Source organism: Rissa tridactyla, chromosome 12 (assembly GCF_028500815.1).
Source record: "Rissa tridactyla isolate bRisTri1 chromosome 12, bRisTri1.patW.cur.20221130, whole genome shotgun sequence".
NCBI classification, from domain to species: Eukaryota; Metazoa; Chordata; class Aves; order Charadriiformes; family Laridae; genus Rissa; species Rissa tridactyla.
The window spans coordinates 17,605,220-17,632,370 of record NC_071477.1 but is presented as its reverse complement, the minus strand read 5'-3'; the positions used below and the strand labels follow the sequence as shown (position 1 = coordinate 17,632,370).

General features: G+C 45.3%; 1 protein-coding gene and 1 long non-coding RNA gene across 3 annotated transcripts in view; one reads left to right on the top strand and one right to left on the bottom strand.

Annotated features, from left to right (window-relative positions):
- Positions 1 to 353: 353 nt before the first annotated feature.
- LOC128916450 (uncharacterized) lies at positions 354 to 12,129 on the bottom strand. 2 transcript variants are annotated; one of them, XR_008468968.1, is made up of 3 exons: positions 11,570 to 12,129; positions 7,786 to 9,924; positions 354 to 677 (listed from the first exon to the last, which is right to left on the bottom strand). It is a non-coding gene; the product is annotated as an uncharacterized LOC128916450 (long non-coding RNA). The 2 variants fall into 2 exon arrangements; XR_008468969.1 differs by lacking the exon at positions 7,786 to 9,924.
- A 35-nt stretch (positions 12,130 to 12,164) lies between these two features.
- ERGIC3 (ERGIC and golgi 3) overlaps positions 12,165 to 27,151 on the top strand; it is a 32,903-nt gene continuing 17,916 nt past the window's right edge. Inside the window, exons 1-7 of the mRNA XM_054218140.1 lie at positions 12,165 to 12,318; positions 12,451 to 12,521; positions 13,072 to 13,159; positions 14,473 to 14,592; positions 17,935 to 18,028; positions 18,888 to 19,053; positions 20,680 to 20,737. Coding sequence (XP_054074115.1) covers positions 12,231 to 12,318; positions 12,451 to 12,521; positions 13,072 to 13,159; positions 14,473 to 14,592; positions 17,935 to 18,028; positions 18,888 to 19,053; positions 20,680 to 20,737 — 685 coding nt within the window. The 5' untranslated portion in view covers positions 12,165 to 12,230. The remainder of the gene's footprint in view (positions 12,319 to 12,450; positions 12,522 to 13,071; positions 13,160 to 14,472; positions 14,593 to 17,934; positions 18,029 to 18,887; positions 19,054 to 20,679; positions 20,738 to 27,151) is intronic.

The following is a 27,151-nucleotide window of genomic DNA, read 5'->3' as shown; positions in this document are numbered from 1 at the left end:
TGCCTCAGGGAATTGCTTTCATCGCATTTCAAGCCCTCGTGCTAACACTCTCCCCAGACCTGGGCATCAAACGCCTGGAGATTGCTCCCACATGGGTGGTGCCAAGTGGGAAAAGTTGTGCTTGTTCTCACCGTCTCTGTGATCCGCTTTCATTGCTTCTCTAACCTCTGCGGTAACGCGCTCTCCAGAGCTGGGCTCAAAACCAGCAAATGTCTGATGATTGCTCCCGCATGGAAAGTGTCATGAGGGAAAAGTGATGCTTGTTTTTACTGTCCCTGGGAACCGCTTTCATCACAACACAAACCTTTCTGCTAATGCTCTGTGGCAGAGAGAAAAAGATTTGCAGTGAGAGGTTCAAATTCACAATTTATTTGGACTTCACTCACAGGTCCAATACGACACTATTGCAAGTTTTATGGATACGATGGAAGAATGCACTACTGTTATGCAAGAAAAAAAAAACAAACAAGCCAACTCAAACAACAACAACAACAAATTATCCTTATCAAAACAAACATAGAAAGATCACAAGAATGAAAAAAACCCCGAACTTCTGGTCCACATTCAAGTTCTGCACAGCTTGTCCATTCCATGCAAGTGCAGCTCATGCTTCAGGTCGACACATCTTAGGTCTCCACCCCATTGCACTCCTTGTCCCTCCTTTTATCGGGGCACACCTGTGTAATAAATAGAATCATGTTTGTTAATCAAATCAGGCTTTCTTAAAGGCTGGTGAAAACTTACACTGTTTCGACTCTTCACATACTTGAATCGCAGGCATCCAGCGGGCTATCTGGTGCACTTTGATACCTAAAGGCCTAAATCACAGGCATCCGGTGTGCTGTCTGGGGCACTTTGACACCTCAAGGCCTAAATCACAGGCATCTGGTGTGTTTTAACACTTCAAAGGGAAGAGCTAAGTTGTGAGATAAGCTGAAAAGAGTCTCCCCAAGGACACTGATAAAGATGAGGAGCCTTCAGTCTCACGACCATCAGGAGGCGGGACAAGACCGACCCCCTAGCAACACGTCGCTCAGACACAGAATATACCAGGATTGACACATATACGGGAACTAGAAGAGTATATAATCAACTACTTTCGGGAAGTGGGTGTGCGCCGTTGGCGGAGCAAAGACTCCCCGGCCGCCCAGCGCTGTTTTGCTTGCTGCCGCTTGCTTAATAAACTAATTTGATTAATTGGACTGGTTCCTGTCAATTATTGGGCCACAATCTATAACAAATTTGGTGCCGTGACTCGGATAGAGGCAATTTGGCTGTAAACCTCACAGGGGGGGCGCCCCGCTGAGTAAGCGGCCCCTGTTGGGGGTTTTTACACCCAAAACCTCTACCGACGAACTCGAAATTCGGCAGCAAGCAAATAAAAGCCGGCAACCCCGTAAACTTTGTGCACGAAGACCCGAACGAAGACTCAGGAGTGAGTAAGTATAGGCCGGTGATCCGTTCGGTTGGGGTTGGGTATCCTGGAGTGTGCCTGTGTGAGACGTCCACTTGAGGACGAAGCAAGTGTGGACCCCTTAGTAGTGCGGTTCCCATCTCCCGCGAGGGACTGGGCCACGAACAGGGGGAAAAGATTGTGTGTGTGTGTGAAGGCACTCTGGAAGATGGGACAGAAGAAAAGCAAGCCTTCTGATCCCATGGGTGGGTCGGTGCCTAAGGTTAGGTTACCCCAGATACCGCCAGACAGTTCGTTAGGATTAATGATTAAATATTGGGATGATTACCCTTCTAGGCAGGGTAAGGATAAAGCAAAAATGATACGTTATTGTATGAAAGTTTGGGGTGGGAAACAAATTAGAAGTGACCACCTGTATTGGCCCGTTTTTTGGGTCCTTTGAAGATTGGATATGCCAGGCTTTACATATTTATGTTAATTCTAAGGAACCCTTTAGCCTGGAGGAGAGTGAATATGCACACTTGTGGATAAGGTCAGAGACTAGAGTAAATCTATATCACTTGAGAGAGAAGAAACAGGGGGGTAAAAAAAAAAAAAAAAAAACCAAACAAAAAAAAAAAAAAAAAAAACAAACCAATTTGTAGCTAAATCATGGACGGACATTAGAAAGAAGCTGGAGAAAGTGGAGGATTGGCAAGATAGGGGTTTGGATGAATTGTTAAGGGAAGCCCAGAAAGTGTATGTCCGCAGGGAGGAGGAAATACATAAGAGACAAGCCAGAATGTTGGTAGCTGCAGTCAGACAAGGGCAAAGGACGTCAACCCCTGGAAAAGGGTTTGAAGCTCGCCAGATAAGACAGGAGACCCGAAAACCTTTAAGAGGGAGAGAATGGGAAACTGTGGTTTGTTTTTATTGTGGAGGAAAAGGGCATGTTAAAAAGGACTGCAGAAAGAGAATGATGGATGAGAAAATGTTCAAAGACTAGGGGTGTCAGGGGCTCTATTTGCTGGGAACCCGAGGAAAAAAAAAAAAAAAAACAAAAAAACCAAAAAAACCAAAAAAACCAAAAAAAACAAAAAAAACAAAAAAAAAAAAAAAACAAAACAAAAAAAAACACCAGAGCCCTTGATAAACTAAAAGTGGGTCCCCAGCAACAAGAAATTGAGTTCCTAGTGGACTCGGGAGCAGAAAGATCTACCGTTCAAAAATTGCCCCAAGGATGTAAAATATCCTCGGCGACTATACAGGTTATTGGAGCAAAAGGAGAACCTTTTGGAATACCCGTAATAAAGGATGTGTTTTTTGAAACCCATTCTAAGGTAGGGGTGGGGTCCCTGCTACTCATGCCTGAAGCAGACTATAATTTATTGGGCCGAGATTTGATGATTGAATTAGGAATTGGCTTAGAAGTAAAAAATGAAACACTAAAAAAAAAAAAAAAAAAAAAAATTAAACTGTGTCCCTTACGAGTAATAGATGAAGAGAAAATAAATCCTGAAGTCTGGTACACCCCGGAAACAGTAGGTAAGTTAGATATTGAACCCTTTTCAGTAACAATAAGGAACCCAGAAATAAAAAAGCCGGATGGAAAATATAGGTTAGTACATGACTTATGAGAAATTAACCAGAAAACAATAGCTAGATTCCCGATGGTGGCGAATCCACACACCCTCCTGAGTCAAATAGGGCCCGATAATCAATGGTATAGTGTAATAGATCTGAAGGATGCATTCTGGGCATGCCCTCTCAAAGAAGATTGCCGAGATTACTTTGCTTTTGAATGGGAAGACCTAGATAACCATCGGAAACAATTACGGTGGACGGTATTGCCCCAAGGGTTTACCGAATCTCCGAACTTGTTCGGACAAGCCTTAGAACAAATCCTGAAGGGGTATGAGTTAAGTGAAGGAGTCACACTGGTCCAATATGTGGATGATTTGCTCCTAGCTGGTGATAGCGAAGAAAAAGTGAGGCAGGAAAGTATTAAGTTACTAAATTTTTTGAGTTTACAAGGATTGAAGGTATCAAAATCAAAACTACAATTTGTTGAGAAAGAAGTAAAATATCTGGGACGCAGACTAAGCAAGGGAACTAAGAAATTAGACCCCGAAAGGGTGAATGGCATATTGTCATTACCGGCTCCTAGAACTAAAAGACAGGTTAGGCAATTATTAGGTCTCTTTGGCTATTGCAGGCAATGGATTGAGAACTATAGCAAAAACGTGAAGTTCCTCTATACCAAATTAACTAAGGATGGATTATGGAAATGGTCGGAGGATGATGATAAACAATTAGAAACACTAAAAAAACTGATTTAGTAAATGCCCCAGTTTTGAGCCTGCCAGATGTAAAGAAACCATTTTATCTATTTATCAGTGTTGATGAAGGGACCGCATTTGGGGTATTAGCACAAGAATGGGCAGGAAGAAAGAAACCTGTGGGATACTTATCTAAACTCCTGGACCCTGTAAGTAGGGGTTGGCCTACCTGCCTTCAAGTGGTAGTAGCCGCAGCCCTTTTGGTAGAGGAAGCCCATAAAATTACCTTTGGAGGAGAATTGAGGGTATTATCACCTCACAACATCAGGGGAATTTTGCAACAAAAAGCTGACAAATGGATAACAGATGCCCCGGCTCCTAAAATATGAAGGCATCCTAATTTCCTCTCCCAAACTGGAACTCGAGGTAACAAGCGTGCAGAATCCAGCACAGTTTTTGTATGGGGAGCCGAGTGACAAAATAAATCATGATTGTCTTTACAACATTGAGGAGCAAACAAAAATCAGGCCAAATTTAGATGAGGAAGAACTTGGAGAAGGAGAAAAGCTATTTGTAGATGGATCATCCCGGGTAGTTGAAGGAAAGAGAAAATCAGGATTTGCAATCATTGATGGAAAAACATTTAGTGTAATAGAATCAGGACCTCTGAGCCCTAGTTGGTCTGCACAGGCTTGTGAACTATATGCTGTATGAAGAGCCTTGCAACTTTTAAAAGGTAAAATTGGAACCATATATATGGATTCAAAATATGCCTTTGGCGTAGTGCATACTTTTGGAAAAATTTGGGAAGAAAGGGGTTTAATAAATTCTCAAGGAAAAGGATTAATACACCAGGAATTAATAATCCAGGTCTTACAAGCATTACGAGGACCGGCGGGAATAGCCGTAGTACATTTAAAAGGACACCAAAAAGGATTAAGCCCATTAGTCAGAGGAAACAATCTTGCTGATCAAGAAGCAAAAAGAGCGGCATTAATGGTGATCCAGACTAAAAGAACTCGGGAGGACTGTATAACTTGTGGAAAGGAATCAGACGAATTTCCATGTTATGAGTGTTGGAAGGATTTTGGAATCGATGCAGTCCCTTGCAGATGTCTAATTTATGATGAGTGTGACAACCCCAAGTATAGCCATTGCCATCTACACGGAAAAATTCACTCAATCCTGAGTTTTACAGTGCAGGAAAAAGATAAGCTGACTCAGATGAGAATCAGGGAGACAGAAAAAGGAAAGTGGAAACTCCCGGATGGCCGGGAAGTTCTCCCAAAACCTCTGGCTTTGAAAATCATGCAAAAATTCCATGAGAACACCCATTGGGGAACTCAGGCGTTAGTGGATCAGTTTGCCACGAAGTATGCGTGCATTGATATATACAACATAGCAAAGAGAATAGTTAGCGAATGTATGACATGCAAAAGGGTCAATAAACATCAGTTACAGAGAAAAAGCCCTGGGGGGAAGGGAACTGGCTCACAGACCATTTGCTAAAATCCAGCTAGACTTCACCGAACTTCCAAAGGTGGGACGATATAAATACTTATTAGTAATCATAGACCACCTAACCCATTTTGTGGAAGCTTTCCCGACAGCTAGAGCCACCGCTCAAACCGTAGTGAAGACTTTGCTGGAAAATATAATCCCTAGGTATGGATCCATTGAGGTAATACACTCTGATAGGGGCTCCCATTTTGTTTCAAAAATAGCAAGGGAAGCTCTCTCCTCTTTGGGGACAAAATGGGAATATCATACTCCCTGGCATCCACAAAGCTCGGGAAAGGTAGAAAGAGTAAATGGGGAAATAAAGAAACAGCTCACAAAATTGATGTTAGAAACTAAGATGTCATGGGTAAAGTGCCTCCCCTTAGCACTATTGAATATAAGAACACAGCCCCGAACTGATGTAGGAATTTCCCCCTTTGAAATGTTATATGGGATGCCATACGATTTAGAAATTCCGCAGGACCACCCCCAACTTGAAAATTCACAAATTAGACCTTATATAATTCAACTCATGGCTAGGAGAGTAAAGCTGCGGAATAAGGGCTTAGTAGTACAGAGACCCCCCTTGGATGTAGCCATGCATAACATAAAGCCAGGAGACAAAGTGCTAATCAAATCATGGAAAGAGTCCTCATTAACCCCCGTTGGGAAGGGCCCTATCTCGTTTTACTCACCGCAGAAACAGCCATCCGGACAGCAGAGAGAGGCTGGACTCATGCGAGCCGCGTAAAAGGACCATTAAAAGACTATTCTTGGGAAGTGACAAGCCCGCCTGGAGATCTGAAGATTGCCTTCTGGAGGTTGTAAATGGACACACATATAACTGTGGTACAAGTGAGCGACTACAGCATATCGGTGGGGTACGGTTACGGTGATACAGGGGACATAAGAATCAAGTGTGACATTCTGAGCTGTAATTGTTATCCTTTTTATTTGTTTTATTTGTAAAGGGTGTCGAGAACGGAGGGGGACCCATTGCCGTTACGGGATACCCCCTCGAGGGGTTTGCCAACCTTGTGGGGACAAAGAGCGTGAGCTCACCAAATTGGCTCTAAACATAAAAATATTTAATGGTGAAATCCAGGAGCAATCTAGTGAATGGCGGGAGATATTTGCACGGGGTATTAAACCAGAGTACTATTGCTATCACCCTCGCGAACCTGCTCCATTTGTAATTGACATTATTAAAGTGTGTTGTCGCAAGACACTTAAAGGGGTTCAGTGCGATTCACCTGAAATGCACAGAAGCAAGCGACTAAAAATTGCATTTATTCTCCTGAAGACTACCCCTGCTGCCGAGAAGATGATACCCCTCGTGGCTCGAAGCAACCGAGTCGACGAGCGAGGCAGAGGAGTACAAAGCTGTGGAGAACAGAACCCAAAGAGTGGGACTGTACAAAGACACTGGGAGGACTGCCTCAGTGTTAACCAAGGGAATCGCACGAAATGCCCCGGGAGGAGTGATAGCACTACAAAGGACTGGGTAATTGGAGTGAGTGTTCAAACTAAACTTATTAGCCGGCCGGGTTTCCACCCTTCTCGCCACACTCTAATTTTAATTTTACTAAATCTTGTAGGTGTCTTATTGTTTGCACAGCAAGGGGGTTTGTGTTGCTCTGGATGACGAATGCTGCGTATATGCAGATCACACTGGAGTAGTTAGAGACACCATGACAAAACTACGAGAAGGATTAGAAAAAAGAAAGAAAGAAAGAGAAGCACAGCAAAGTTGGTATGAATCCTGGTTCAATTATTCCCCATGGATGACTACGCTATTGTCTACCATCGCGGGACCTATGCTACTATTAATTTTGGGATTAACATTTGGCCCTTGTATATTGAACAGAGTAATTGAAATTGTACAGGGCAGACTGGAAGCTGCCCATTTAATGCTTCTCAGGGCTAAATACGAGTCATTAGATCAGGAACCAGCAATAGAAGAAACATTAGCTTTAAGTCACGCTGAACTCCAAAGATTTGATGAACAAAATGGTAAATAAAAAAAAAAAAAAAAAAAAAAAAAGGGGGGATTGTAATAAATAGAATCATGTTTGTTAATCAAATCAGGCTTTCTTAAAGGCTGGTGAAAACTTACACTGTTTCGACTCTTCACATACTTGAATCGCAGGCATCCAGCGGGCTATCTGGTGCACTTTGATACCTAAAGGCCTAAATCACAGGCATCCGGTGTGCTGTCTGGGGCACTTTGACACCTCAAGGCCTAAATCACAGGCATCTGGTGTGTTTTAACACTTCAAAGGGAAGAGCTAAGTTGTGAGATAAGCTGAAAAGAGTCTCCCCAAGGACACTGATAAAGATGAGGAGCCTTCAGTCTCACGACCATCAGGAGGCGGGACAAGACCGACCCCCTAGCAACACGTCGCTCAGACACAGAATATACCAGGATTGACACATATACGGGAACTAGAAGAGTATATAATCAACTACTTTCGGGAAGTGGGTGTGCGCCGTTGGCGGAGCAAAGACTCCCCGGCCGCCCAGCGCTGTTTTGCTTGCTGCCGCTTGCTTAATAAACTAATTTGATTAATTGGACTGGTTCCTGTCAATTATTGGGCCACAATCTATAACAACCTGCAAGCAAATGTAAAAGTGCTGCTCGACCGTATCTACGATCGACAATGAGTCAGTTAGAAATCTGGTATGATCCACCTACTACTTGGTAATCCAGGCTTTGCAAGCTGCAGAAGCATCTGTAAAGCATACGCCCGACTGGTCTGATTCAGCTGTAAAAGGGGATGCTTCTAAAACAGGTGATGGTTCGTTAGGTTTGACTAGCATAGAAAGGTCTGACTTAACATCCTTTTGTCATTTAGATGTTTTTACTGGTCCTTCAGCAATAGTAACTAACTGGCCAATACCTTCCAAGTAGGAGTACCATTTCTGAACAGTGGGGTTTTGGGCAATTCCCTCAGTGGGAGGAGTCCCCTTCTTAACTGATTCCAGGAGAAGGTAAGGACTCCAGACAACCACATCTTGGCTCGTGCCGATCCACTCAGCCTCTTACTGCCCGCACAAGTGATAACATACCTTTTTCCCAATCAGTATATCTCCGCTCAGTATCATTAAATCAACAAGAGGAGAATTCCAAGGGTGCATCAGGACCTTCTGGTCCCCATTGAAAGAAATTACAATGAGAACCATGTTCGCTGAATCCCCACTCAATCTGCCTAGGATCTGCCTGGTGTATAGGGCCTAAAGTCTGATATATGCGAAGCTCATGAATCAGCAGATTCAAGGCTTTCTCATGCTGAGGGTCCACCACCAGCCAACATTTTTCTTAATCAAATTATACAGGGGTCTAGCAATTATGGAAAATCCAGGGATACGTTTGTGCCAATAACCTAAAGTCCCAAGTATCTGTTGCAGCTCCCTTTTGTTCTCCGGAGCTCTACCAGCTCCTATTTTTTCCAGGATATCGGCTGGTATAGCCACAGCTCCTCCTGACCACCAAACTCCTAAAAATGTAACTTCTTGACTTGGTCCCTGACATTTAGCGGGAGGGATTTCTAATTCCAAGGAAGTCAGTGTGTCCCAAACCTGACTAGACACTTCTCTGACTGCCTCGTCATTATCTCCACCTATTAGGATGTCATCAATGTATTGGTACATGTTTATCCCATCTGGTACCTTTATCTCCTTCAATATTTTCGCTAGTGCATTATGGGCAATAGTGGGAGAATGTTTGTATCCTTGTGGGAGCTGATTAAAAGTATATTGCACTCCCTCCCACATGAACGCAAATTGAGGTTTATCTTCCTCCTGAAGAGGAATCATAAAAAACATATCCTTAACACCTACAGTGCACATCCACGTGTGACAGTTAGCTTCAATCTGGGTGACCAGGTCAAACGTTAGCAACAGCGGCCGTAAAGGGGCATTACATTGCTATTAAGCCTCCTGTAGCCAATTGTGAGTCGCCATCTACTGTCGCCATACCGGAGAATTATAGGGTGAGTGCGTCCTGATTATAACACCACGGGCGTCCAGGTCTTTAATTACTTCCCTGATCCCCATTTTGGCTGTGGCTGGTAAAGGATATTGATTAACATTTGTTACCCGAGAAGGAGACAGTCTAATGGCAGTCTCCAGTAACTGGACCTCACATGGTGGGGCTCCAAAGCTCCATACCGTGCCGTCTGGCAATCTCCAGACTTTGTTTGCTAATACATCAAATCCCAAAATGTTATTACAATAAGGACCGATGACTGCTTTTATCTTAGTCATTTGGTTTTCTCCTGGAAGCCAGACACACGACGTACCAATTGGTCTGATTTCAGGGACTCCAGTCCCTCCTATTACACTTATCTTCTTCCAGCTGGCGACTAATCCTATCTTTTTTGCTGTTTTTTTGGTGATAACACTTATTTGAGCTCCAGTATCAATTAGAAAATTTACATGTATTCATCCGGGGCCAGTAGCTAAAATAATATGTGGGTCACTTAAATGGTTAGGCCATTGTGGGTTGGCCTAAAATACCCCCCGCGCTTTCTAGTTTTTTAGATCAATCAAATCCTTCCTTAAGTCTGCAAAAAGATTCACAGGAGCAGAGGCTTTACCTTTCTGTGTTTTAACAGCATCAGTACGTTCTGTAGCTTTGTTAGTAGGCTGTTCCACCAAGTTTACCATTACAGGAATATTCTCTGTGGGCTGTCCATGTAACATTGATTGAGATATTTCTAATGCTAACGCCTTTCTCCACAGTTCATTACGCTGAGGGTCAGAATGAGAATTGGTTTGTCAAGGAGGACGGGGATTATTATGCCCGAAAAACCGTGCCTGCCGGACATGGCGCTGCGTATTTGAACCTTCCTCTCACCAACCCATGTCTCTACCATAAATCACTATTTCTTGTAATAGTTCCCCCAGGCTAAAAGGGGCTGCCGTCGCCAATGGGGGCTGCGAGTATTATGGTCAATTGCCTGTGAAATCTTTTCCTTTCGGTTTTGCACGTACATTTTCACGGCATCAGGGAGACCTCTAATCTAATCAACGGTTTAAGGTGCACCGGATCCACCGGAGCAGCAAGGGGAATGCCCTGCTCACCATGCTCATTCATGGCTTGTATACAGGCAGCCTTTTGTACCGATTCAGCTAGCCTGGCTAACCCAGCAGTTTTAATAGCCAGTGGCTCGCCTCGCTCTCTAGAATCCATCCCCCCTGCCCAGTGGGCGACTCTAAGTGTTAAGGGTTGATCCCCGGCAGGGCCCCCATCCAGGAATACACCAGGACCCCAATAACCTCTAGCTTCCTCCTCACTCAGCAAGATATGATCTCCTTCTTTTAGCGAAACATCCCATAAATATTCAGTTGCATTTTCCCCCAGCTTGCGTGAAAATTGTTCTTGCATTCGAGCAAGCTCAGGTCCCGAACGCGGGGTGATACGTGTTGTAGTATATCTCCAATTATTTCGATCATTTGACTGCACCTCTGTTTTCATGAGGGGTCGAATTTCAACATTACTTGCCCCCTTGGGCGCATCATCTGGGTCACCCCAGATATCCCGGTCCCAAGTATCAGGATCAGTGCACATAACTAAATTCTTGACTTGGGCGGGAGAGGGGGTCGGAGCATTTGACAACAACGGATCTAATTTTGCCTGTAACCTCCAATTCCTCTCCCTTTCAGCAGTTAATTCATCTTTCAAAAGCATGTTTTCAATTTCCAATTACCCTTCATGAGCCCTTAAGGCTTCTTTTGTCTTTTGTTCTTCCTCTAAAGCAGCTTTGGTAACCTCAACTTCAGTTTGCAATTCACAGAGCTTTTTACTGCAATCAATCAGGGCGTCTGCCTTCGAGTCAGCTGCACCCATTTTCTTAACACCTTCAGATTTCCATGCCTCCTCCTGTGCACAGGTTAAACACACTCCAAAAACAGTGCACAGGACACCTTTACCCTTTCCAATTTTTTCCTTTTGTTCCTTCTTACACTGCTCTACCCATTCCACCACTTTCTCCTTACTTTTCCACAACCTCTTAGCCTTCTCCCTGTCCGCGGGAAAGGGTTTACGACCATGTTTCTGCAATAATTCTTCCGTTGTACCCTGCTCGCTGCACCAATTGATGTGGCGGAGAGAAAAAGACTGCACTGAGAGGTTCAAATTCACAATTTATTTGGACTTCACTCACAGGTCCGATACGACGCTATTGCAAGTTTTATGGGTACAATGGAAGAATGCACTATTGCAATTTAAAGAAAAAAAAATAATCCACAGAATACACTATTGCAACCTAAAAAGTGATCCCGAAAAGTAACAACACAAACGACAAGCACGCTAGATATTAATACCTTAAAAGAGTGCACAAATCACGGTCTTAAAGTATGTCAAATATCATACGTATGTTATTAAATCACTTACCCCCTCTCTCAGGTGGGGCCGCTCAGTCCCTGGGAAGCTGCCTTGCACGGCGTCCCGGACAAGGGGGAGAAGAATCTCCTACAGGCCAGCTGTATCGTTGGAAGACTCCCCATTTTCCTCCCCAAAACTTAGGGTTTAAGTATCCTGATTCAACGGGTGGGCAGGAATTGCACTGTCTGGGACGGTTATTCCTGGCGGTTTGATGGCGCCTCGAAGGGGTGGGCAGCTCCCGCCGGGGTGGGACGGTTCCTCCCCAGCTCCCGTACGCAAAGCACTACTCCTCTCCCGAAAGATCTGCTCACCGTGCGCTGCTGGCCCCGCCGGGCAGCTAGGCTGATCTCCGGAGGGCGCTAGGGAAGGACCCCAGGGCTTTCCCGGGCGGAGGCCGGGGCAGGACAGGACAGGGCGGGGGTCGGGCCGAGCGAGGGCCGCTCTCACCCGGCAGCCTCACCTCGGCCCTGGCGAGCTCGCCCGGCCCGGCCGGCGTCCCTCGGGGTCCCGCCGGGGCCGGGGCCGTCGGCGGGAGGGTTCTCGGCGGCAGCGGAGACCGGCAGCCGCGGTCCCGCCCCCGCGGCCGGCTTGGGGCGGTGCTGACTCGGCGGGGCGGGGCGAGGCCAGGCCGTCGCCGGAAGCCGGGTTCGATTCCGGGCCGCGCGGCGCCATGGTTCCGCTGTGGCGGCTGAGGCGGTTCGATGCCTTCCCCAAGACCCTGGAAGACTTTCGGGTCAAGACGTGCGGGGGCGCGCTGGGTGAGGGCGGCTGGGGGCCGGCGGGCGGGCGCGGGCCTCGCCGTGGGTCGGCGGCTGGCCGGGGGGACGTTGGGGGCGGGCGGCGGCTCGGGGCGGTGGCGGGGCTGACGGCGGCTCTCGTCTCCCTGGCAGTGACGGCGGTCAGCGGGCTCATCGTGGCGCTGCTTTTCTTCTCGGAGCTGCAGTACTACCTCACTAAGGAGGTGAGTATCGGCGACGGGTGGGGGCCGAGTCCCGGCGGAGAGGCGGCCCGGGGCGGTCTGCCGTGCCTTCGCACCCCCTCCCGGCCGCCGCCTCCTCCGGACTGCCTGGGCAGCAGTTTCCCCCACCGCAGAACTACCGGGGGGCCTCGTCTTCCCCTGCCCGGTCGCCTCGGCGCGGGGAGCCGGCTGCTCTCCCCGGCGAGCTGCTGGCGTGAGGGGGCTTGTGGCCTCCTGAGCGCGGTCGCCCGGGGGTGGCCCGGAGTCTCTGCCGGCTGTCTGCGCCGTGTGCCGGCAGGGAACGCACAGCAAGGAGAGAAAACGCCAAGGGACCCCCCCTACCCCCAGTCCTAAGATTCCCGAGTCCTCACCGCCTTCATAAGTCTCCCAGGGCGGGCGGTAAGCTGCCGCGGGCGGTGCGGGAGGCAGCAGCTGGGGTGTCTCACAAATCCCCCGTCTTCAAAATGGGCTGCCGAGCCAGAGCAGTCAAGGGAAAGAGGCCTTAGGATTTGCTTCCAAGTGAAACGGGACCCTTTTTTTTCTTTGTTCCTAGGTTCATCCGGAATTATATGTTGACAAATCAAGGGGAGATAAACTGAAGATTAATCTGGATGTTATTTTTCCACATATGCCTTGTGCTTGTGAGTCAGGCTTTTGACTGCTGCGGATTGTTTTCACGCTTGCCAAATGCCCGAGAGACTCCACGTGCCTGGTGCTTCCAAGAGCTGCGCTGCTGCTTGGGCCACCGATGGGGAGGAATTGGTGATCCCGTGTGGTTACGCGGTGATTCCAGCCAGGCCCACTGGGCGCTTAAGCCAGCGCTTCCAGTCAGGCAGCAGTATTTTGCTAGTTTATAGATGAGGACAAGGTGTACAAACCCACTTACTCTTCTGTGTGGTGTTGTACTTTGTCAGAGGGTGCTGTAATACTGAAAAAACTGGCACAGAGTTCGCTCGGCACTCAAGATTTGACTGTATTGTTGTTGAAAAGCTTTAGAGTCTCCTTTGGAAGTTACTTGATGAGGTACAGCTTTTGCGTGGTTTTTGTACTTAAATTCTGACACACCTTTTAAAATTTCTCCACAGTTTTTAAAATCAGAATGAGTGTTAACAATCTGATTGCCTTTTAACTAAATTCAAAATAAAAAGGATTTAGTGATTATCCACACTATCAATCACTTTATCCACAACAGGATAAAGTGATTGAAAATTGCAAATCTTACTGGGTATTACTGCTGTGCACGTTATCCGACTGTCCGCTGATTTTCCCCGCCTCTTATTCTGTTGTAGTAATTCCTTTGGGTAATGCGCTGGGCTCTGAATGCAGTGAGTCTGAGTTCCTTCTGACCACCCAAGATATTAGTGGTCTTTGCCTTCCTCACATTTAAAAGGGCGTGGGGAGGCCAGTAAGACTGGAAGCCTCTGCTGTTTTGTGCAGAGAAGCTGTTAGTTTTGTAAGAGAGCGTGTAGGCAGTCAGTGTATCGTGGTGCTTTGACACCAGACAGAGACCACAAACCTTCTCAGTCGTCTTTCTGAAAAGGGATCACGAGGAAACACGCTGGCGGGGAAGGGGGAGGGTGAGGGGGTAGAGGTAGGACGCAGCTTTCAACTGATTTTAAGCTCAACTCTGGAAAATGGTTACGGGCTTTGAGGGTTTGGGGGTTTTGCCGAAAGTGTGTTTGCCTTTGAGGATAACACTTCCTGTGGCAGCTGGAAACAGTCCTTCTTGTACATCAAACCCAACCCCGTATTTGGAAGGGTCGTTTAGGCTGCTGCAACGTGCGTTTTATTCCCTGTACGTCCCTTAGGCCCAACCATACGCATTCTTCCAGTTTGGCACACTCTTCCCCCTGGCCGAAAGATTCTGTATTTTCACGGGTTGAATGCTTCCAGCCTGCCACAGGGCATAACAAATGGGCATTTACAGACCACTTTCCTTGCTCGCTGTTTTCAGATTTGAGCATTGATGCCATGGACGTAGCAGGAGAACAGCAGCTGGACGTAGAGCACAATCTGTTTAAGCAACGTTTGGATAAAGCTGGCAATCGTGTGACTCCGGAGGCTGAGAGACATGGTAAGATGCTTTTCTGCCTTTCTTGGATGGATGCTCTCGTAGTCTTTCCATCACTGCATGCACATTTTGAGATTTACGGGAGCAAGTGACAGCTGAAGAGCGTTTAAACACCATAAACTCCTGAAGAGTTTTATAGGTCCCAAATGTATTAAACTGGCAGATCATACAAGCTTCTGTTGTACTCGCTACTTTTGCGGGGCCAGTCTTTGCCTCGTCCCTCTGAAATTATGACAAGGACTCACGGATGCATTTCAGGAATAAACCTCCCGAGTTCATGGTCTTTGATGACTAGAAATGAAGCAGCTGTTCTGGCAAAACTTGGCTTTGGTTGTATCTTTAAATCACAGCGGGCTGACAAATGGGACGAGCTGGTTAGAGGAAAGAGCCTCTCCCCAGGGAAGGCTCCGGCCACTCAACCCTTAAGCCTAAACTTGCCCCTTACTGCAGGTACTTTGTGTGTGTTCACGCATACCTGATAAATGTATTTTAGTTGATCTATTGATTGCAAGTTGTACTGAGTGATCCTTGACTACGTAAACCTCTCCTCTACGTTTTTTACATGTTTTGTCTCATTGTTGTACTTTGATACAAACCAGAAAGGATTCTGGCAAAGTGTTACAGTCGAACAGGCATACTGTCCTGATTTTTCCTTTCCAAAACATGAGCTCTTTATTACCTTTTCTGGGCAATAGTGTAGTTCTGCATATTAGCATGAACTAAATTTGTTGATTTGTATCACTCAGATTTAACTTTTCTGTTCTTGATGTTGAAAGGCTAAACTAAGCGTTCGTACTGCTGTGTCACTTAGCAGCCCTTCTGTGTTCAGAGGTTGCGGCGTTACAAATTTAACGTCTAGGGACAAAACCAGCTTTTCTGTATCTAATTCTCTATTAACACATGTATGCCTCCTGCCTTACTCGTATTGCCAGTCTCCATTGGGATTACTCTGTCTGCACTGGTTGCTCTGACTCCTTATATAAGCAACGGAGAGGAAGGGAAACTTGCAGGGAGTGAACTGTCTCGGCTGGAAGAGGCATTTTTAAAAGAGATCAGATGCATTGTGTGCAGCAAGCAATTTCGTCTGCTGTCCGGAAAAAGCACAAAGCTAGTTTGGTTTTGATCACCCACGTTGCAAGTTAGATCAGAAGTATCCACCCGTGCTCATTGAACTCTGATTATCTGTTTCTATTAGTAACACTGACATTCAATCCATTATTTAGATGGCAGCTATAGCAGTATTGACCTTAAACCAGGGCCCCATCCCCGGAGGGGTTCAAGGCCAGGCTGGACGGGGCTTTGAGCAACCTGATCTAGTGGGAGGTGTCTCTGCCCAGGGCAGGGGGGTTGGAACTAGATGATCTTTAAGGTCCCTTCCAACCTAAACGATTCTATGATTCTGTGAAATTTAGTAAAGCATACCCAAATTTTATGGAGTGGTATCTGGAGGCCTTTCCTAATCGTAGTTACATGAAAATAGTTAACAGCTTAATGATTTATATGGTAGGTTGCATTGTGTGCTTGGATGTCATCTTATTTCCATTGAATGATAATAAATGATTGAATTCTTTAATGGTGGGTCTTAATCATTTCTTTCCCTTTAACGTGGACGGAGTTTTACAGTTTCACATATCATATCTGCATGCGCATTGAGGACCATGTTTCATATCTGCATGCGCATTGAGGACCATGTTAACAGCAAGAAACCCTGCATGTAAAGTTTTATGTACTGTAGTTTCTTTATAGTATCTAAACTGTGCATTACCTCTGGATGCTGTCTCTGAGACAACTCAACAGGCAGCTACTGATTACATTTAAAAAGCTGTTTCTCGTTGCTGTATCTTGAAAGACTCCATTGTACAGATGTTCTTGTCCAATTGGAGGGAATCATGGCTTTGACAAAGTGTAGCAGTTATTAAGCTCTATTCTTCCTGACGCTATCTTTTAGCGTAACTGCAAGATTAAAAGCCATACCACTTCTTAAACAATGAATTCCTAAGCGCGCTTTCAAGTCCTTTAAATGTTGTAAGCTTCAGAAAGAGTCTCACACCGTTGTTTAATAATGGGTATATTTTCCTAAAAGTTTATATTTGCTTGTTCATAACTACCATAAAGTATTTGACTAAAGAAATAAGGTTTATGATTGATTTTCACATGTATTTCATACTTGCTAATTAAAATCTCTTTTCTTCTGTGGCTAATACAGAATACAGGCATCTTTAATACTTACTTCTGTCCACCTGTTATACCTCCCAATCTCAACGAACAAGGCCCTGATAACGTTTTATCCCCTCAGCAATGTCTGACTATGTACCTTATCACCTTCCCGGCACAAGTTATCCAAGGAGCCACCTTTTCAAGGCTTATTCAGGGCAGTGCAGTAGTGCCTAGATAGTGAGCCTCAGAGGGCTTTTGTAACCCAGCAGACTTGGTCCTGTCCTTCAGGGTTTGTGAGTTGAAACAGCCTGATTTTAAGGGGGCCTTTTATAATAAGAGCCAATATTTTTGAAAGTTGTAGATACAAAATTCCTTGGCTCACTTATTCCTGACTCCAAAACTTGCAGACCTTTGATATTTGTTTTGGTTCTTGACAAAACAGAGCTCCTGTTTGAGGTTTTCGTAGGCATCTCCTCCCCTTTGGCGGATTTCAGCTCTCATCTCCTCTGTTACAAGTCCCTCTTCAGCCTTCTGCACATAAGAACATAAAACTCTGTGAGTTCGTGCCCCAGACGCACGGTGGCTGCACATTCAACACATGTGTGGCACAGATACTGTCAGAATTGTGAAGTCACGAAGAAGGTAGAAATTCCTTGGAGGTTTCTAGTGAGTGGTGGTTAACATTTGCGCCTTGTCAGCGTTGTCATCCTGGAGGACTGGGTTTCAGTTTTCCACTCAGGAGACTTCCACTCTGATCTTGTTTCATTGGAATGTGTTCCCTACATGCCTTGGAACGGGATTATGTGTTATACGCTGTTGACTCCGTTGATTGCTATTTAAAATTTTGGTTGTGTAACAGGTCCGGTATCAGTTGCGGTGTACTAATTTGGTCTGCTTTAGATAACATTTTAACAAAGCCCTCGTGGAAGTAGCATCTGATCAGTGCTACAGCAAGGCTTACAGATAGCCAGTTCTTTCTGCGGAGGGTGTTCTTGACACGGCAAATGCTATTCTGCTTCTTGATCTTCACACGTCAGCAGGCTCTGCGTGTACCATTTCAGGTGGACTTTGCATGCAGGACGTGCAGCTTCCGACACAAAATCATTGTGTTCGTGTGTAGAATAAACCAGGAGTACAGTGTAGCATTTCTAGACATGCCTCATCACTTTGAATCTTTTTTTGTCTTAGAGCTGGGGAAAGAAGAAGCAAAAGTGTTTGATCCAAATTCTTTGGATGCTGATCGCTGCGAGAGCTGTTATGGGGCAGAGTCAGAGGACATTCGGTAACCTTTACACCTTTTTGTATTTTAGCGCTCAAATTGATAGAGTTATGTCGCATGCGCTTTTTTTTCCCAAATGTCTGTGAATGTCTGTGCAATGAAATCCTCCTGGGCATGTGTTGAGAGAATGACGAGAATTGGAAACAACAGTTGTCATTTGGTGTTTCTCATTCCCCCTACCTGCAATTTCTTGTAAGAATGGATCCGTGGTAGTCCATAGTTCTGGACTATCCTTCGCTATTACTCTCTCTGTAGTAACTTGGTTTGTCCCATCTGTCAAGTTGCGTCCTTCCCCAGAGATGTTTCCGTCTTGAGGGATTCATGATTCCAGCCTTCAACTTTTTCTTGGTCCAGCAAAACATGGAACCAAGAAAGAAAAACACTTTTTTTCAGTGACCAAGGTAGAATCCAGAGGTAGAAAAGCAATGAAGAAAGTCTGCCATTAACCCTCCTTCCCGTTTTGACAGTCTTGGCGTAAAAACAGAGAAAAGGAGGAATAAAAACGGGCAGATGCTTTGTTCACCCAGGGGAGTTCCAAACTGCTCAGAACTGTGAGACACTGATGTCGGTTTTGTAGCGAATTTCTTTGCCAAGGAGTGTCTTGGCTGTCTAAATGGACAGGCAGGGTCCTCTTCAGACTCAAGCACTGCATTGAGACAGCTTGCATCCTCATGCCAAAACCTCAGAAAGTACATCAAGAAGCTCGAACTCCTTCAGGAGCATTAGGCCAGCTTTTAAGGTCCAGTCCATGATGTTTGCTTTATTGCTTTATTGAAGAAAAATCCACTAAGGATTTGTGTCCTGAACTTGAGCATCTATTTCTAGCGATGCAGATGGTAAGATAGTGCTTGTGCTTTTGCAGGTGTTGCAATACTTGCGACGACGTCAGAGAAGCATACAGGCGGCGAGGCTGGGCCTTCAAGAACCCAGATACCATAGAGCAGTGCAAGAGGGAAGGGTTTAGCCAGAAAATGCAGGAACAGAAGAACGAGGGCTGCCAAGTGTATGGTTTCCTAGAGGTCAACAAGGTGAGAGATGGATTTTGTTGTGAACCTGCTGCATGATGGTGGTGTCTGTGAAAAGGCAGAGTTGGGGCGTTCCTCTCCTTTTCTAGCTTTACACGTTCACGGGACTGTAATATAATAAACCCTGGGCTCAGCAAGGTAGTTGTGCCCGTAGAGGCGCAAGTTCAGTAGGAGAATCGGGAAGAGCAGTGGGAAGGGGATAATTCTCTGTTTCGTTGTGTGGGCTGGTAAGAAGCATGCTGGCTGGAGAAGCTTAGCTTTTCCTGCCATCTATCTAGCGCATCTTCTTGCTGAGGTTTCTGGAGGAAGTGAGGCAGCTTCTTTGAGGTTAGATTGTCCCACCTGCCCTTCTAGTCTTAAAGCAGAGAGCACCGGAGGGTGCTGGAGATAACAGTAACCAACAACTCACCATCAGAGGTGCTGGAGAGAGTGAAATGTTATCTTTCTTTTAAAAAACAGTGGAAGCAAGATTATTGGAGTTGGTAGCCAAAGCTGAAAATGCTCAGAGAGGTGGTTTTTGCAACTGGCAAAAACATCTGAAAATGTAATATGAGGTATACCGGATAACTACGTAATTACCCTGTCATTTGGCAGGTTACCAAACCCAGAACACTTGGACACGCAGGTTACATACCCAGGTACATTCTAGAGGTCAGGGCCAGGCAAATCTTTTTTTTTTTAATTCAAACTATATTTTTTTTACACATTTGTGTACTCTTCCTGGAGACCACATTCTTTATTTCTGGAAAGTAAATCTTTTACTCAAAGCCAGACATTGTGGTTCCAGCATCCTTATGGGACCCTCCATCACAATGTGTGATGAAAAGGAAAGCTTGAAAGGGTAATGCTGGAGGTAGAAAGGGTCCAGTGGTGGGTGTCGCTGGGGAAATTTCTGGGGGCCATTGTGTTATACACGTGGAATTTTGCACATCTTTCTCATCAGGACTGCAGTTAACATAAGCAGTAGGTTTGCACAGACGTCAAAGGTGTAGGATAGCCCCTGAGCTTGGGACATTCAGATCTTCCAGGGGAGAGTGTGTGTGATTGCTAGTAAGTGTCCATGAGGACTGGCACCTAATGTCCACATCCCTTTCAGATTCCAGGATGAAATTTTAACAACCTTTTGTCTTTCGGGGTTTTTGTGGGGTTTGGGGTTTTTTTTTGTAAGTATAGCGCTTTATTTTTGCAAGCAGCTTATTTTCATGGATGCATACGTAGGATCACTGTTGTTTATTGTATTGAGGTTTTGTTACCCTGCTCACTCTCCTTCTCAGTTACTTTCTCCATTCATTTTCTGTGATACCTTTTTGTATTTCCTGCAGCAGGAGTCAGTTCCCTCCCAATAGTTTAATTCCTTCTTCTTCGCGTTTTTATGTCGGCTAAAATGATCTGCATAGAACAGTTATTATCAACATCAGTATGTAATTATGGCTTTCCACATGACTGCCTGTGAGGAAGACGGGAAATTCATTTCTCTGTTAGGACAATATCTGCTGATATTGTCACCTATGAAAATGAGTTCCTTGGTATATATCTTGTTTAAACAAAAATTTAAAGATCCAACACCAGTACGACTGCTTTATTTATATAGATTCAGACCCTTTAATGAAAGATTACTGTCTCTTGCAGGTAGCTGGAAATTTCCACTTTGCACCAGGAAAAAGTTTCCAACAGTCTCATGTACATGGTAAAGTATTTTCTTTTTCCTTCTTATTGCGACCTTTAGCTTCCAAGCGTATCTGATTGGGGTTTTTTTGAGTATCTTTGCATTGTTATCCATGATAACAGCAGCACTGCTTCAGTGGGGTGGACGTTGTTGAAGTGTTGTTACAGAGGTTTAGAACAACTAGAAAAGTGTTTTCTGGAGGTGCTGACACATGGGTGTGGAAGAACTTGGAGGAGAATGATTCTGGGCCGTCTCTCAGTCTCACTTGTTCCACAAAACTTTGCTGGTCTACTGTAAAACATCCTCAGGTGTTCGGTTCAGGACCCGAATATCATTATCTCTGGAAGGTATATTTTGGAGAATACCTCAGGACAATTTTAAAGCAATTCAAAACTTTAGAGTAAAATTTAAGTTGTAAATGACTTTGTCAAGTACAGATATATATACACACACAGCAGCCAGAACAATAGTGGTAGTTTATAGAATCATAGAATGGTTTGGGTTGGAAGGGACCTTTAAAGGCCATCTGGTCCAACACCCTCTGCCATGAGCAGGGACATCTTCAACTAGATCAGGTTGCTCAGAGCCCCGTCCAGTCTCACCTTGAATGTTTCCAGGGATGAGGCATCTACTACCTCTCTGGGCAACCTGGGCCAGTGTTTCACCACCCTCATCATAAAAAAGTTCTTCCTTATATTTAGTCTGAATCTACCCTCTTTTAGTTTAAAACCATTACCCCTTCTTCAGTTGCTACAGGCCCTATTCAAATGTCTGTCCCCCATCTTTCTTATAAGCCCCCTTTAAATACTGAAAGACTGCTATAAAATACAGAAAAAAAGACAAGGTGTCATAATGCTCAATACGATTATGGTGCCATAGCTTTTCTGTGGAGTAACAAACCCTCTGAGAGGTGGCCCCTAGCTAGCTGGTAACACACACGTTGCTCCCAAGTCCTTCTCCTCAGGGCTGCTCCCAATCCATTCTCTGCCCAGCCTGGATTTGTGCCCGGAATTGCCGCAAGCCACGTGCAGGACCTTGCCCTTGGCCTGGTTGAACTTCATGAGATTTGCACGGGCCCACCTCTCAAGCCTGTCCAGGTCCTTCTGGATGGCATCCCTTCCCTCCAGCGAGTTGACTGTGCCACACAGCTTGGTGTCGTCGGCAAACTTGCTGGGGTTGCACTCAATCTCACTGTCCATGTCTCTGACAAAGATGTTAAACAGCACTGGTCCCAGTACTGACCCCTGAGGAACGCCACTCCTCACTGGTTTCCACTTGGACATCAAGCCATTGACCACAACCCTTTGAGTGTGACCATAGAGCCAGTTCCTTACCCACCGAGCGGTCCATCCATCAAATCCATGCCTTTCGAGCTTAGAGACAAGGATGTCATGAGGGGCAGTGTCAAACGCTTTGCACAAGTCCAGGTAAATGATGTCTGTTGCTCTCTCCTTATCTACCAATGCTGTAGCACCACTGTAAAAGGCCACCAGGTTTGTGGCCCTTGGTGAAGCCGTGTTGACTGTCACTAATTACATTCTAATTTTCCATCTCTGCCTTAGAAGAGTTTCCAGGAGAATCTCCTCCATGATCTTGCCAGGCACAGAGGTGGGACTGACCAGTCTGTAGTTCCCCAGGTCTTCCTTTTCTCCCTTTTTGAAAATGGGGTTACATTTCCCCTTTTCCAGTCAGTGGGAACTTCACCAGACTGCCACGACTTCTCAAATATGTTGGAAAATGGCTTAGCAATTTCATCCGCCAGCATCCTCGGGACTCGTGGATGGATTTCATCAGGTCCCACGGACCTATGTACCTTCAGGTTCCTTAGATGGTCTCGAACCTGATCTTCTCCTATAGTGGGCGGTTAATCCAACTCCGTTGACCTGCTGGCCACGCTGCTTTTGATGCAGCCCAGGATGCGGTTTGCATTCTGGACTGAGAGCACACATTGCAGGCTCATGTCCAGCTTTTCATCCACCAGCACCCCCAAGTCCTCCTCAGGGCTGCTCTCAATCCATTCTCTGCCCATCTTGCGTTTGTGCATGGGATTGCCCCAACCTAGGTGCAGGACCTTGTACTTGGCCTTGTTGAATCTCATGGGGTTTACCTGAGCCCACTTACTGAGCTTGTCCGTGTCCCTCTGGGTAGCATCCAGGTCCCTCTGGATGGCATCGTGTCCCTCGGTGTGTCAGCTGCATCACTGAGCTTGGCGTCATCCTCAAACTCCCTGAGGGTGCACTCAATCCCACTGTCAGTGTCATTGATGAAGGTATAAAACAGTATTGATCCCAGTATGGACCCCTGAGGGACACCACTCATCACTGATCTCCATCCGATCATTGAGCCGTTAACCCTCTGGATGTGACCATCCAGCCAATTCCTCATCCACCGAACAGTCCACCCATCAAATCCATATCTCTCCAATTTAGAGAGAAGGATGTTGTGGGGGACTGTGTCAAAGGCCTTACAGAAGTCCAGATAGATGACATCAGTGGCTCTTGCCTTGTCCACTGATGTAGTCACTCCATCATAGAAGCCACTAGGTTGGTCAGACAAGATTTGCCCTTGGTGAAGCCATGCTGGCTGTCTTGAATCACCCTGCTTTAACATGGCTTCTGTCAGGATCTGTTACGTGATCTTCCCAGGCACAGTGGTAAGGCGACTGCATCAGTCAGTTCCCTTGAGACTCGTCTGGTCAGGTCCCGTAGACTTACAGAACAGGTTCCTCGGGTGGTCTCCAACCTGATCATCTTTGACAGTGGGAGGGACTTCGCTCCTTCAGTCCCTCAGTTATATCTTTAACAGGGACTTGGTTAAAAATATTTGTGGTTTAATGGAATGTTTGTGGCAGTTCCCTGGATCAAGTTTTTTAAGCGTGAAATTTGTAGTAAAGGTTTCACAAAGGGCTATAATTTCAGCCTGATCTTTCCCCTCCATATCACTCACTCCAGTTTAACCTGTACCACTGAGGTAAAGGTTGGGGGAGGATGTGAGTGCGCTTTGCGAGAGTAACTGGGGTTAAGCTTTTGAGTGCAGTTTTACAGATGGAGAAGCGCTCTTGTGGGGGAAAAAAAAGCCACCACAAACAACCAACAAAAAAGCACCTGTTTTCCACCACAATATTATTTTTTGTTAATAATAAAATGTTTCACTTCTTTCTGCAGAACTTGCTTTGTGTGCTTAAACTAGCATAACAGCAGCAACGTTACCACAGCCAGTGTTTACGACTCGTGTATCTAAGCTAACGAGAAGCATCTCTGCATCGCATCTGTTCTCTGTAACAGGCATGAATGCAAGCGGGCTGTCCCGAGGGCAAGTTCTTGGTGTACGTAGAGGAGAGGGTGAGGTCAGGATGGCTCTCTAATTGCACCTGCCCCAGAAGTCTTTCACAACTGAATTCAGAATTCCGTAGGAAAACGCAGGTGAAAACCAGAAAGGACTATGTCGTTACTGCAAACCTTTTGGAGAGAGAGTTAGGAATATTGGTGTTTTGGGGACAAGGAAAAGGAGTAGGATGATGGGCAAGACAAACTTTCCACTTTCTGGGAATTCTGTCACATTAAATAATGAGGAAAAAAGGCCCCTAATACTTTTCTCTATGTACAACTGTTTTCAGCTCTTGGGATCTCCTGAGTCTGTTACGGCCTGTTGAGATTCCTCAGTGGCTCTCTTTCAGGTACTTTTCCCATCTCACCATGAACCCATGTAAACGTTTTGCATTTACAAGGCCTTCAGTAGGTCTGCTCTGCTCTAAGAAAAAAACACCTCCCCTCGCTTGGTTGCTCCCACCAGCTGTATCTGATGGCCCTTGTTCCTCGCTGCCTGCGCTCCCTGCCTCTAAGGGTGTTGTAGACCTTTCGTGTGCCAGCCTACGGGCCGTCGCTTTCCCAGGCTGAAGAGTCCCAGCTTATGCAGATGCTCCTTTGTGGAAGCCACTCCACCTCTGAGCTTCCTTGCTGGATTTCTCTGAAACTCTTTCAGTTCAGCTCTGTCTGAAGGTACCAGACTGCACCCAGGATTAAGGTCCAGGCTGAGCATGATGCAGGCAGCGGCATAAGGATTTTCTTCCTTTTGTTCTCTCTGACTTTCCTAGTTATTCATAACATCTGATTTCCTTTTTTCCCAACCTTTTCCTGGGCAGTGTTTTCGTGGCACAAACTAACAGCCAAGGAGTTTTTCTTGAGCCCGAGGGAAATGGATAGCTCAGGGCCTGGTTTTTTTCTTGTATGTGAAGCTGAGACTGTTTTCTGCCTCAGTATAACCTTTCTTCATAATCCTTTTTTTGGTAGTTCTTTTTTGTTTGTTTGCAGAAATAAGGAAGGTTTTTTTCCCCCTTTAATTACAGGTAAAGAACTTGACTAGTATTAGTCAGAGGAGAGAGCTCTGTGAGGTATTTCCAGAGCTACCCTGGAAATACCTCATTTCCACAGAAGAACTTATACAAATGTTACGTTAATGCTCAGTCCTATTAATACACTTAACAGAATGTCACGCAGGATGAACTTGAACGTCTGAGAGAAGTCTGAATATTCCAAACCGTTATCATCAAAAGCCATGTTAACAATCCACTCAAAATAATAATTTTACTAGACCTATCTGATACAAAACTCTGATGACTGACAGTATTTTTGCTACTGCCTTCTATTCCAGTTGGAATCGGTAGAGAATAGGGAGGGTAAACAAGATTGTCAGTACTGTGGGAGGTCCGTTCCGTTGCACGGCTCTCCTTGCCTACGTGGCTGTATGATATTTGTACAGTGGATGGTTGGACCTGAGTCCGTACTTTCATTTTTTGGTGCTATTCAAATACTGAAGCTAGCACACCAGCTTTTTGTTCCTTGCGCTGTTACTCTCTCCTTGTCCCGAGGGTTACTGTTGTTTAATCGATCTCCAGCTGGGGAATTAGCACAGGCGTTCTCCTGACGGCGCGAAGGGTCCTGTTCAGAAGCACTTTGTAAATCTGACCATAAATGTAATCCTGAGCGGAGCTCCCGAACTTCTGTCATGTGCTTGGTGTTAACATCTTCAAAATGGTAACTTCTCTCCTGGGTAGAAGCAAGAGCGAGTTGAAATTGCTTTTTTCAGGAAGTAGAATAAGAAGTAAGAGGAGAGACGGGGCTAACACACACGCAAACCAGAAGAAGCGCTGAATAAGGTGCAGTTTTATTTCCATTTAGTTATGTTATGCTCATGCTCTTAAGAGATGCAAGTGTGTTATCTCATCATAGGGTAACATCTGCTGAAAGATTCAAACCATGTTTCACTTGTGTTTGGCATTCTAAGTGTCCTGAGGGTTTTTCGTAAAAAAAATCAAGCCCCTAACGTCTCAAAGTCTCTCAGAAAAATGCATTACCAAAATCTTGTGTGACCCCAGACTTATTTCTTAACTATCCTTATACCATGTGATCTTTATGACCCAAGGGTATCTGATGTTCTCCTGATAATTTTCATTTTCTTTTTTTTTTTTTTTTTTTTTTGCAAAGTACGCGTTTGGTATTGTTATAACACAAATTCGCCTTCGTGTCTTTGTACAATATTCATGTGTCTGAAGGAACTAGAAACACCGGAAATGCTGAAAAACTAAAACGGGGAGGGGGAAGTTTGTCTGTTTGTAAGAAAAAAGTTATTTTGTCCATTTTGTTTCTGCGTGCATGAATGTTAAATCCAGGTGAGATGATTTCGCTTCCCTTGTTGTTTGTGTGTATGTTTTCCTCTGCTTGTATGTAACCTTCGGTCTCATGTTCTTTTGATCTCGGTTCCATGTTTATACACCATTCTGCACAGTCAGTAAATCAACTTTGCATTCCTTTTGGTTTCTCATAATCCCCAGGCCCTGAAGGAAGTGTAATTTGGAAACTGGGGGAGGGTGTTTTTCTGTCTTTAGGTAACTGAAAAGAAAGGTCCGTCTCTGCTGGGTTGATGCAAATTTTTATCCGTCCATATTCACATTGCCAGTATACCTAGCTGGAAGACTCAAGAATTGATGAAGTTTGACTCCTATTGTGTCAGTAAAAGACGTCCTACTACTGTGCTTTCCCTCCTGGCTGGTTCACGAGTAAGGAGATGCTGTGTTCTTCTCAGCTGACCATTGGAGGCTGAGCACTTTATTCCTAGAGGTATTTCTGCAGCATAGACTTTGTTCATATTTTATCTTAGTTTTCATCATTTCTAGATGTTTTAGTGTGTGTTGCTATTCGTTCTTCATCTCGGGTCATCAAAATGGTTCTCTCTAGGAGAATTCACGTGGCTGATCTTATGCCTTTGTGCCATCTACAATGGTAATTACCTTTTAGGTGGTGCATAAATATACTGCTTGTGCTTCTTGGACAGGTGCTGTGTCTGTCTGTCCTTTGCATGCTGTGCTGCCAGAGAATTCGAGCTGAAACTTTGTGAATTTGCTTTTGAAGGAAATCCCAAGTTATTGGAAGCACTGAA